The 12,263-nt window shown below is 46.9% G+C and overlaps 1 protein-coding gene across 1 annotated transcript in view; it reads left to right on the top strand.

Annotated features, from left to right (window-relative positions):
- The first annotated feature begins 2,244 nt into the window (after window positions 1-2,244).
- Window positions 2,245-12,263, top strand: part of fryl (furry homolog, like) — a 58,252-nt gene continuing 48,233 nt past the window's right edge. Inside the window, exons 1-16 of the mRNA XM_071202591.1 lie at window positions 2,245-2,440; window positions 2,717-2,877; window positions 3,159-3,269; window positions 3,870-4,024; window positions 4,220-4,319; window positions 4,654-4,822; window positions 4,908-5,170; window positions 6,172-6,312; window positions 6,487-6,655; window positions 7,279-7,363; window positions 7,475-7,587; window positions 7,893-8,043; window positions 8,444-8,547; window positions 10,275-10,457; window positions 10,724-10,892; window positions 11,908-12,029. Of these exons, the coding sequence (XP_071058692.1) occupies window positions 2,245-2,440; window positions 2,717-2,877; window positions 3,159-3,269; window positions 3,870-4,024; window positions 4,220-4,319; window positions 4,654-4,822; window positions 4,908-5,170; window positions 6,172-6,312; window positions 6,487-6,655; window positions 7,279-7,363; window positions 7,475-7,587; window positions 7,893-8,043; window positions 8,444-8,547; window positions 10,275-10,457; window positions 10,724-10,892; window positions 11,908-12,029 (2,392 nt within the window). The remainder of the gene's footprint in view (window positions 2,441-2,716; window positions 2,878-3,158; window positions 3,270-3,869; window positions 4,025-4,219; window positions 4,320-4,653; window positions 4,823-4,907; window positions 5,171-6,171; window positions 6,313-6,486; window positions 6,656-7,278; window positions 7,364-7,474; window positions 7,588-7,892; window positions 8,044-8,443; window positions 8,548-10,274; window positions 10,458-10,723; window positions 10,893-11,907; window positions 12,030-12,263) is intronic.

Genomic DNA, 12,263 nt, shown 5'->3' on the forward strand with positions numbered 1-12,263 from the left:
AGAGAGAGAGATGGAGAGACACAGAGACCACCTCCAACAAAGTGGCTCAAAAGTTATTAAACAAGAGAGGCGAAGTTACGATGCCAATTTGAAGATAATGGTGATCAACGAAGCATGCTGTTCCTGAGAGTAACGTGAGAAGATGGAGAGCTCAAAAAGACCGCCTTTCAACTGTTAACAGTCAGAGAAAAGCAATCCGTGGTCCGCAAAGGCTTCCTGGAGGGTGTTTGAATACATGACTGAAAAACACGATTTGATCTTTAAAAAAAGTTGTTTTCCAAAAGTTAGTCATGGAAAAGAGGGGTCGTCTAATATTCGGGGTCGTCTAATATTCGGGGTCGTCTAATATTCGGGGCCGTCTAATATTCGGGGCCGTCTAATATTCGGGGTCGTCTAATATTCGGGGTCGTCTAATATTCGGGGCCGTCTAATATTCGGGGTCGTCTAATATTCGGGGCCGTCTAATATTCGGGGCCGTCTAATATTCGGGGCCGTCTAATATTCGGGGTCGTCTTATATTCGGGGTCGTCTAATATTCGGGGCCGTCTAATATTCGGGGTCGGCTTATATTCGGGGTCGTCTTATAATCGGGGTCGTCTAATATTCGGGGTCGTCTTATATTCGGGGTCGTCTTATATTCGGGGTCGTCTTATATTCGGGGTCGTCTAATATTCGGGGTCGGCTTATATTCGGGTCGTCTTATATTCGGGGTCGTCTAATATTCGGGGTCGTCTAATATTCGGGGTCGTCTAATATTCGGGGTCGGCTTATATTCGGGTCGGCTTATATTCGGGTCGTCTAATATTCGGGGTCGTCTAATATTCGGGGCCGTCTAATATTCGGGGTCGGCTTATATTCGGGGTCGTCTTATATTCGGGGTCGTCTTATAATCGGGGTCGTCTTATAATCGGGGTCGTCTAATATTCGGGGTCGTCTTATATTCGGGGTCGTCTTATATTCGGGGTCGTCTTATATTCGGGGTCGTCTAATATTCGGGGTCGGCTTATATTCGGGGTCGTCTTATATTCGGGGTCGTCTAATATTCGGGGTCGTCTAATATTCGGGGTCGTCTAATATTCGGGGTCGTCTTATATTCGGGGTCGTCTAATATTCGGGGTCGTCTAATATTCGGGGCCGTCTTATATTCGGGGCCGGGGCCGTCTAATATTCGGGGTCGTCTAATATTCGGGGCCGTCTAATATTCGGGGCCGTCTTATATTCGGGGTCGTCTTATATTCGGGGTCGTCTTATATTCGGGGTCGTCTAATATTCGGGGCCGTCTTATATTCGGGGCCGTCTTATATTCGGGGTCGTCTTATATTCGGGGTCGTCTAATATTCGGGGTAGTCTAATATTCGGGGTCGTCTAATATTCGAGGTCGTCTTATATTCGGGTTTTCTAATATTCGGGGTCGTCTAATATTCGGGGTCGTCTAATATTCGGGGTCGTCTAATATTCGAGGTCGTCTTATATTCGGGTTTTCTAATATTCGGGGTCGTCTAATATTCGGGGTCGTCTAATATTCGGGGTCGTCTAATATTCGGGGTAGTCTTATATTCGGGGTAGTCTAATATTCGGGGTCGTCTAATATTCGGGGTCGTCTTATATTCGGGGTCGTCTAATATTCGGGGTCGTCTAATATTCGGGGTCGTCTTATATTCGGGGCCGTCTTATATTCGGGGCCGTCTTATATTCGGGGTCGTCTAATATTCGGGGCCGTCTTATATTCGGGTATTCGGGGTCGTCTTATATTCGGGGTCGTCTAATATTCGGGGCCGTCTTATATTCGGGGCCGTCTTATATTCGGGGCCGTCTTATATTCGGGGTCGTCTTATATTCGGGGTCGTCTAATATTCGGGGCCGTCTTATATTCGGGGCCGTCTAATATTCGGGGCCGTCTTATATTCGGGGCCGTCTTATATTCGGGGTCGTCTAATATTCGGGGTCGTCTTATATTCGGGGTCGTCTAATATTCGGGGTAGTCTTATATTCGGGGTCGTCTAATATTCGGGGTCGTCTTATATTCGGGGTCGTCTAATATTCGAGGTCGTCTTATATTCGGGGTCCTCGGGGTCGTCTTATATTCGGGGTCGTCTAATATTCGAGGTCGTCTTATATTCGGGGTCCTCGGGGTCGTCTTATATATATTCGGGGTCGTCTTATATTCGGGGTCGTCTTATATTCGGGGTCGTCTTATATTCGGGGTCGTCTAATATTCAGGTCAATACGGTCATACTAATAAAGATGCTCCTGTGCTGCTCTCACAGAGCCAGCGGGGGTCTGGACGCAGAGAGCCACTCTCTGAACGGAGCGCTGCTGGAGTACGTGGATCTGACCCGGCAGCTGCTGGAGGCCGAGAACGACAAAGACTCGGACACCCTGAAGGACATCCGCTGCCACTTCAGCGCGCTGGTGGCCAACATCATCCAGAACGTCCCCGGTACTTATCACTCACCTATCACTGTTCAGATCAAACAATTCATACTGACTATTAATTAACCCGTGTGTGTGTGTGTGTGTGTGTGTGTGTGTGTGTGTGTGTGTGTGTGTGTGTGTGTGTGTGTGTGTGTGTGTGTGTGTGTGTGTGTGTGTGTGTGTGTGTGTGTGTGTGTGTGTGTGTGTGTGTGTGTGTGTGTGTGTGTGTGTGTGTGTGTGTGTGTGTGTGTGTGTGTGTGTGTGTGTGTGTGTGTGTGTGTGTGTGTGTGTGTGTGCGCAGTGCACCAGAGGAGGACGATCTTCCCGCAGCAGTCCCTCAGACACAGTCTGTTCATGCTGTTCAGCCACTGGGCCGGACCCTTCAGCATCATGTTCACTCCTCTGGACCGATACAGCGACCGCAACATGCAGATCAACCGACACCAGTACTGCGCTCTCAAGGTACTAATACACACATATATATATATATATATATATACACTGCATATCAACAGACACCAGTTGAGGTTGCTAACAAGTGTCTAAATGAGACAACTCATGTCATCACGAACAACATTAGCCGCCTTTAGCTTAGCGGTGGTGACGTGAAGTCATGTGACCGTGCTGGAGTTCCTTCATAGCCCATTGACGCTGCCTTCAGGGTCCAACACAGAAATACAACATCACTCCACCACTGTTTACAATCCATACTGACTGGTGAGCGTGTTGCTGTTGTTGCTCAGGCGATGTCTGCGGTGCTGTGCTGCGGTCCTGTCGCTGACAACGTGGGTCTCTCTTCTGATGGATACCTCTACAAGTGGCTCGACAACATCCTGGACTCTCAGGACAAGAAGGTGAGAGCTGCCATCTTTAATTATCACTGACATGTTTCTGACAGTCTGAGCAGACCCATGTGGAGGAGTACTGGGTATAAAGGTAGGAGTGTGCAGTTGTTAGACAGATCCTAAAGGTATAGTTGGAGTGTGCAGTTGTTAGACAGATCCTAAAGGTATAGTAGGAGTGTGCAGTTGTTAGACAGATCCTAAAGGTACAGTAGGAGTGTGCAGTTGTTAGACAGATCCTAAAGGTACAGTAGGAGTGTGCAGTTGTTAGACAGATCCTAAAGGTATAGTAGGAGTGTGCAGTTGTTAGACAGATCCTAAAGGTACAGTTGGAGTGTGCAGTTGGTAGACAGATCCTAAAGGTATAGTAGGAGTGTGCAGTTGTTAGACAGATCCTAAAGGTATAGTAGGAGTGTGCAGTTGTTAGACAGATCCTAAAGGTACAGTAGGAGTGTGCAGTTGTTAGACAGATCCTAAAGGTACAGTAGGAGTGTGCAGTTGTTAGACAGATCCTAAAGGTACAGTAGGAGTGTGCAGTTGTTAGACAGATCCTAAAGGTACAGTAGGAGTGTGCAGTTGTTAGACAGATCCTAAAGCGCTGGTTCTCCTCAGGTGCACCAGCTGGGCTGCGAGGCGGTGATGCTGCTCTTGGAGCTGAACCCAGATCAGAGTAACTTGATGTTCTGGGCCGTGGACCGCTGCTACACCGGGGCCCGCCGCGTGGCTGCAGGCTGCTTCAGGGCCATCGCGAACGTGTTCCACAACAGGTAACACACACACACACGCACACACACACACACACACACACGCACGCACACACACACAAAGGACATTCGATGCGCACTGAGACTAAATGGAGTGAATTGTGCAGCCTCTTGTAAACTTATGGACCAACAGATTTAGTCTCAGTTTTAGTTGAACGGAGCCGGTTGTGACGGACGTGTTTCCGTTCCTCCTCTCAGGGATTACCAGTTTGACACGGTGGTGCTTCTGAACCTGATCCTGTTCAAAGCTGCGGATTCTTCCAGAGACATCTACGAGGCGGCCATGCAGCTGCTGCAGGTACATGCATCCTCCCTTCATCACACGTAGCTCTGATATTAACACTTTTATTTTTAAATAATATGTTTATACACTTTTCATTCTTTTAAACAACATATTTAGAAGACAGGACATGGCTTACTCAAAAACGTGAAAGGCAAAAAAAGCCAGGACATAATTTGAAATAAATAAAATTGAAATATATATAATAAAAAAAAGACATGAAATAAAATAAAAACAATTGGGTCGTAGCAACATTATCCTAAAAGGTGTACATAGTCACAGCAGTTTAAGAAGTACTTTTCCTTTCACCCATATCGCTGTCATGGATCTTAACGCTTTGATCTGTAATCAGATCCTGGAGCCGAAGCTCTTCCGGTACGCCCACAAACTGGAGATCCAGAGAGGCGACGGCATCCTGACCCCCCCCTCCCCGCTGCCTCACCTCTACTCCGTCTCCTACTACCAGCTGTCAGAGGAACTCGCCCGGACCTATCCCGAGCTCACGCTGCCCATCTTCTCAGGTCTGAAGCTCCACACCTCCATCATCCTCTCTCTAACGCTCTGACTTCCTGTCGCTCTCTAACTCTCTGCCTTCCTGTCCTCCAGAGGTGAGTCAGCGGATCCAGACAGCGCACCCTGGTGGCCGGCAGGTGATGCTGCACTACCTGCTGCCGTGGATGAACAACGTGGAGCTGGTTGATCTGAAGCCCACCACGAGGCGGGCGGAGGAGGGCGGCAGCGCTGAGGAAGAGGAGGAGGAGCGGGAGACGATGATGGTGAACAGCCGGCGCTGGCTGAGAGGAGAAGGCTGGGGTTCACCTCGAGCGACCACCATGGTGCTCAACAACCTCATGTTCATGACCGCCAAGGTGAGAGGGACAGCTGGAGAAATGCTCTTAATACATTTCCTATCGGCACAACTCTGGTGAAGACTTAGCAGAGAACAGAATTCTGAGTGAAAAACTGGATTCTGAGCCAAATTATTTTCTTAGCATTTTTTGTATGAATTCTGAACAAAATTAAATCTCTGAGAAAAGTCAAAATTCTGATAAAAAAGTGAATAATGCGGAAAAAATACAAAATGATGCGGAAAAAATAGAAATTACTGAGGAAAGTTAAAACTCTGAGAAATTACATATTCTGGAGAAAAAAGTAACTTCTAAAAAAAAAGAGACATTTCTGAGAAAAAGTCAGATCAGGAAAAAACACGAAATTCAGAAAAAACATAATTCTTGACAAAAGTCAAAGCTGTGAGAAATAACCATTTTCTGAGAAGAAACTGAATTCTGAAAAAAAGACAACATTCTGAGAAAAAAACCCTTTTTGTAATTGGTTAAATCTTTGAAGTACCGTACTTTTCGGACTATAGCTAAATTGTCTGTCTGTCTTGCTCTCGTTCTGTCTCTCGGTTCCACTTTTACTTTGGCGTGCTACCTGTCTCTCTCTTTTCCGGCCTCCAGCTTTTCCTGCTGGAGCCCGCCGCTTAAAGGTGGCGGGCGCGGACCGGTCCTAGAGCCCGTAGTGTTAAGGTGGTTAATTTTACCTGTAAAATCCATAGATGTAGGAGGTCCCCTAGTGGCCGTTAGCTGTACAAAGAAAATGGGGGGAAAAGTCGCGGTTTATAGTCCGAAAAGTACGGTACCAAAGGACCTCACTTGTTCTGGTCTTACAGATCAAGAAAGTGAAAAAACTAAAAATAATCTTAAATTTAATAACAAACCCTGACTGTTTAAAGTTATCCGATTACAAGCGTTTGATTTACCTGGAGTCCAGTTCGTCTCATTGAACTGGTTGGTCACATTTTATAATATCGTTGAGTCGGTATTATTATTATTATAAATGAATCCTGAAACGTTGAATATCCTCTCAGTACGGGGATGAGTTCGCCTGGTCGGAGATCGAGAACGTTTGGACCACGTTAGCCGACAGCTGGCCGAAGAACCTGAAGATCATCCTGCACTTCCTCACCAGCATGTCGGGGGTCAGCAGCGACCCCAGCCTCCTGCTATACGTGAGTCCAAATGCTACATCAATTCATCAATTAAGCTTTATTCATATAATACCACAAGCCGTAGTGGCAGATACGGAATTGCACGTTAATCTATAAGCTTTATCGCAGAGGAAGGTCTAAACCCTGCCCTTCAAGATGTCTCCCATCATGCATTTTGTGTGTGTGTGTCCTCAGGTGAAGCGTGTGGTGGTGTATCTGGGTCGAGATAAGACCATGCAGCTGCTGGAGGAGCTGATGTTTGAGCTGGAGAGCACGGAGCCTGTTAGCTCAGCCGTCACTCACATGGACAACCCTCCATACTACCGCATCACCTCCAGCTACAAGATCCCCATCGTCACCTCAGGTAAGCTAAAGGTGGCTAATGTTGGGCTATAAAGGAACTACAGCACGGTCACATGACTTCACGTCACCACCGCTAAGCTAAAGGTGGCTAATGTTGGGCTATAAAGGAACTACAGCACGGTCACATGACTTCACGTCACCACCGCTAAGCTAAAGGTGGCTAATGTTGGGCTATAAAGGAACTACAGCACGGTCACATGACTTCACGTCACCACCGCTAAGCTAAAGGAGGCTAATGTTGGGCTATAAAGGAACTACAGCACGGTCACATGACTTCACGTCACCACCGCTAAGCTAAAGGAGGCTAATGTTGGGCTATAAAGAAACTACAGCACGGTCACATGACTTCACGTCACCACCGCTAAGCTAAAGGTGGCTAATGTTGGGCTATAAAGGAACTACAGCACGGTCACATGACTTCACGTCACCAATGCTAAGCTAAAGGAGGCTAATGTTGGGCTATAAAGGAACTACAGCACGGTCACATGACTTCACGTCACCACCGCTAAGCTAAAGGAGGCTAATGTTGGGCTATAGAGGAACTTCAGCACGGTCGCACTGATTGGTGGAGGTCAATCTGCCTCCTGATTCTGAACTGTTTTGTTATTGCTTGTCTCTCCTCAGGAACGACCTCCAGCAGCAACACCATGGTGCCCAACACCGAAGGGCATCACGACGTAAAGCTGAAAGACCCCAACATGGAGGAAAGGTATGAGCCGACACACAGGAAACATGCCGTCAGCAGGAGACTCCGACACGGGGGGAACATGAGTAGTGCTCCATTTTCATTTTATGAAACCCCCGCTGTGTTTGTGTGCAGCTACACCCACCTGGACATCTACAGCGGTCTGAACAGTAATCTGAACCGGCAGCACCACCGCCTGGAGTCTCGATACAGCAGCAGCTCCGGAGGGTCCTACGAGGAGGAGAAGAGTAAGAGGACGTCTTGTAGAGCCCGCACACACAACAACACAGACTATAACAGCCCTTGTTGTTAAATACCAACTATGTGCAATATATACATATATATGCCGTTAATAACTGTGCAAGACATACCTGGCTGCTAAAGCCTCAGAGCTGTTATTTTTGTAATCTTTAATATTTGTTTAAGCATGCTTCTCAGGGAACATTAAGCTGTCTGGCTCTTTTCCGCCCCCTCTGTGGGAGTAGTGTATCTGATTAAACTATAACAGGATATCATTGAATCTAACCTCCTCTCCGTGCCCCCCCCCCTTCAGGTGACTCCATGCCGCTGTATGCTAACTGGCGTCTGAAGGTGATGGACCACAACCGGCCCGAGCCGCTTCCCTTCCCCCCCACCGGAGGCTGCTGGTCTCCTCTGGTGGACTACCTGCCGGAGACCAACGCCCCCGGGGTGCCGCTGCACAGGTGACACCCTCCCCCCCCGCCCCTTTATTTCCTGGGCTCACTGTAACGCAAACGTCTGAGAGGAAAGTTGTAAATCTTTTATGTAACTAAACACCTCCCTCGCTCGGGTCTTACAGATCCAAAAAGCGATAACAACAAATTATCTTAAATGTAATAAACCCTGACTGTTTAAAGTAATCAGATTACAGACGTTCGTTCTTCTCATTGAACTGATTGGTAATATAAATATAACATATATTACATGTTATAATATCGTTGAGTTGTTATTATAAATGAATCCTGAATATCTCCTCGGTACGGGGAAGAGTTCGCCTGGCCGGAGATCGAGTCGTTTGGACCACGTTAGCCGACGTGCTTTACTTCCTGTGCTTACTATAAACGTTGAATGTGTGTGTTGCAGGTGTAACATCGCCGTGATCCTCCTCACAGACCTCATCGTGGACCACGGGGTGAAAGTGGAGTGGAACGCCTACCTGCACCTCCTGCTGCACGCCATCTTCATAGGTGAGCTGTGGGCACTATCCCACTGTTTAGTCTGACAGGAACCAAGTACCACGTGCCTCGACATCAGTGTGTCAAAGCTGTTCATACCAAGGACCCCCTGAGGACCCCCTGAGGACCCCCTGAGGACCCCCCGAGGACCCCCTGAGGATCCCCTGAGGACCCCCTGAGGACCCCCTGAGGACCCCCTGAGGACCACCTGAGGACCACCCGAGGACCACCTGAGGACCACCCGAGGACCACCTAACTCCCCAAATATCCAGAAGCCAAACCCCAACAGTTTACAGCCTAATAATGACAGCTTGACTTCTCACATTAAATCAACAATACATCCACACTTTGAGGAACACTTTTTTCCCGCTCGAAAGTCCCTGCTAGAGAGCAGGGACTTTGGAGCGGCTCTTTGTGAGAAAAGAGCTATATTCCTGATTGGCTGGCGGATTGCAAACCACGCCCCGTAAAACTCCCAAAAATTGTTGTGAAGCCGCCATTTTATTATCCTCTCATTAGCATTATTAGCATTAGCATTATTAGCATTAGCATTAGCCCAGCGCAGAAACGCAGAGAGACTAACTTATGGCAGCACAAAATAAAGCATGGGAGCGGTGGAGATGAGGAGGTGTCGGCGTTCTGGAGATTTACTGGGAAGGCTTCAGGAGAAGCTGCTGGGAGTCCCAGCAGCTTCTCCTGAAGCCAGTCCCCAACTCCGGGGACTTCCGGCCGGGGACTCTGGGTGGCAGTATACGCCGTGAAGTGGTTTGCGGCCTGCCAGTAAACCCAAAGCAGCAGAAGAAGAAGAAGTGACGTCAGCGGCTTCATTTGCCTAATCCACCCTCAGGGACTTATTCCGGTGTGAACGCGATCTGTACTTAGTTCACCTTTGTAAACCTTTGTACTTACCTTTGTGGGAAAAGTACCGCAGTGTGAACGCGCCTTTTGAGAAACATATCAAAGTGGGCCAGAAGCACCAGCATGTTCTTTATTCATTAAATCAGTGCTTCTCAAACTTCTTTCAGTAACGTACTCCCTTTGAAACATTTTCTCAGCCGAGTACCCCCTAGCCTCTATGAATAATTACAATATAGTGAAGTTCCCTCAGTGTGTGATGTTTAACTCAACAACAACATAACACTTTTAAAAACAGATTTTTCCACGGAGTCATATGTTATTGTGAAAAACTATAAAACACAATACACACATTTGACATGTTTATACGAGGACCCCTTGGTGGTTCTAGGAATGTTTTATATACAATTGTGTTTTCTATTTAACTTATTTTACTGACATTATTTTTTTAATTAACCTTTTTTTAAATCTCACGTACCCCCTGCAGTACCCCAACGTACCCCCAGGGGTCTGCGTACCCCCATTTGAGAATCACTGCATTCGGCTATTCCCACCCGTGTTGGGATGTCGGGGGTTAAACGAGCACAACGCATGCAGCAGTGCTCTGTCTGTACGGGCTGAGCAGGCAGTACTTCCCGACTTGAATCTAACGACAGATTGTGTCTGAGCAAACCGTACCGACTTCATTGATAACCAACGTCACCCTGATTAATGTGAAAGTTATAATTGCAATTAATCCCACAGGTTCATCGTTCGCTCTCTTACTGCCCTCAATTTAAAATAAAAGTAACTTCTTTTAATATGTCTCTCCTCCTCCTCCTCCTCCTCCTCCTCCTCCTCCTCCTCCTCCTCCTCCTCCTCCTCCTCCTCCTCCTCCTCCTCAGGGTTTGACCACCAGCACCCCGAGGTGTACGAGCACTGTAAGCGCCTGCTGCTCCACCTGCTGGTGGTTCAGGGAGCGAACAGCAGCGTGCAGTCAGTGGCCATGGTGCTGCTGAGGAACAGGGACTACAACGAGCCCAGAGTCCTCACCGTGAAGCCCCCCGCCCCCGACATCAACCTCACAGGTGAGAGAAGCTGTAGAGATCAACCCCACAGGTGAGAGCGACCTCACATGTCGGCGTATCTGAAAACGCATGTGTTGTAGTACCAGAGCAGACCACTAGGGGCAGCAACAACCAACACACAGGGGGACAGAACTGCTTTCATTGAGTTTCAACTGTAACCAAAGTCCCAGAAGCTCCTAAAGACTCTGCATCAGATTAAATGTTATCTATGAAGTGTTTCCCTCACTGAGTGTGTGTTGTTGTTGTTGTTGTTGTTGTTGTTTCAGGCGTGCAGGAGCTGCTCCCCTCCGCCATGACGGACTCCGGCCTCAGCTCCTCCTCCAGCCTCGGGGCGGGGGGGGTGACCCACCTCGCCCCCCCGCTGATCAGCGAGGTCGACGCTTCTGCAGAACAAGACGAGAAAGTCAGAGCTCTCATCGAGTTCATCACGTCCAGGTGAGAGGAGGAACAACAACAACAACAACAACAACACTGACATCAACACAGACACCAATATTACTATTAAATAACCTGGCCCACGACGGATCGATTTTAGTTTAATTCAGGACAATGGATGAAAATCTAATTAAAGTCTTTGTCTGAGCAAACCTTACAGACTTAATTGATAACTTCTTAATTGATAACTTCTTAATTGATAACTTCTTAATTGATAACTTCTTAATTGATAACTAACGTCGCCCTAATTAATGTGGTGAAAGTTAAAATTGCAATGAATCCCACAGCTTAATTGATCTCTCTCTCTTGTCTGTTTTTTGGGGGTGAAAAAGTCAATCAAAGCTGAAATGTGCGTTCCTTTTGAATGCCTTCAGTATTTATCAGTTTGCATCAAATCAACACGCGTTCACCGAGTTTCTCTTTCTGTTCAATAATCTGCCTTCACGCCTCCAGCTGTGTCTCAAAGGGTATCTTTACATCGCATGGTTTGGGTTTGGTGACACCTTGGCATCCTATGGAGGTCTAAAGCTGCCATTATATTAAATGTACGACTTAATTAATAAATCAGTACAAATATTTATTTTTTTTATGCACGGGGCAAATCACGTGTTTTTGTATTTTTAATTATTAAGCAACGTATTTTATTTTTACATTTATTAATGTAATTATTCATTTATTGTGTAATTTTTAATTTATACATTTTTATTGATAGAATGATTTTATTGAACTCGCAGGAACAAAATACTGGCAGCTTTAATCCTCCCTATGTTTACCTGATGTTTTCAGGTGTGCTGTTATTAATTCGCTGTATTGAAACACATTTCCTGACCTGTGTGTGTGTGTGTGTGTGTGTGTGTGTGTGTGTGTGTGTGTGTGTGTGTGTGTGTGTGTGTGTGTGTGTGTGTGTGTGTGTGTGTGTGTGTGTGTGTGTGTGTGTGTGTGTGTGTGTGTGTGTGTGTGTGTGTGTGTGTGTGTGTGTGTGTGTGTGTGTGTGTGTGTGTGTGTGTGTGTTTAGGAAGCGTGGCCCGCTGTGGAACCACGAGGACGTTTCTCCAAAGAACCCGAACATAAAGAGCGCCGAGCAGCTGAGTGTGTTTGTGCGGCACGTGGTGACCGTCTTCAAACACTCGCCCTCAGGTCCGTACTTCCTGTTGATTGTTGTTATCACAAACGTATTAATTAAACCTTCGATTCTGATTGGTCAATTTGGGAAGCCGGCAGTCTGTTATATCTCGATAGCAGAGTGCAGCTTATTAAGGGACTGAGTAGTCATATCAATCCGCAGGAAGAATTCCGGTCAATAAAAAAAATAAAATCTCAGAATTCTGAAAAGGAACAAAAAGGTTTTCTCAGAATTCTCATAAAATAAAA

Source organism: Pseudochaenichthys georgianus, unplaced genomic scaffold, assembly GCF_902827115.2.
Source record: "Pseudochaenichthys georgianus unplaced genomic scaffold, fPseGeo1.2 scaffold_595_arrow_ctg1, whole genome shotgun sequence".
In the NCBI taxonomy this organism is placed as follows: Eukaryota; Metazoa; Chordata; class Actinopteri; order Perciformes; family Channichthyidae; genus Pseudochaenichthys; species Pseudochaenichthys georgianus.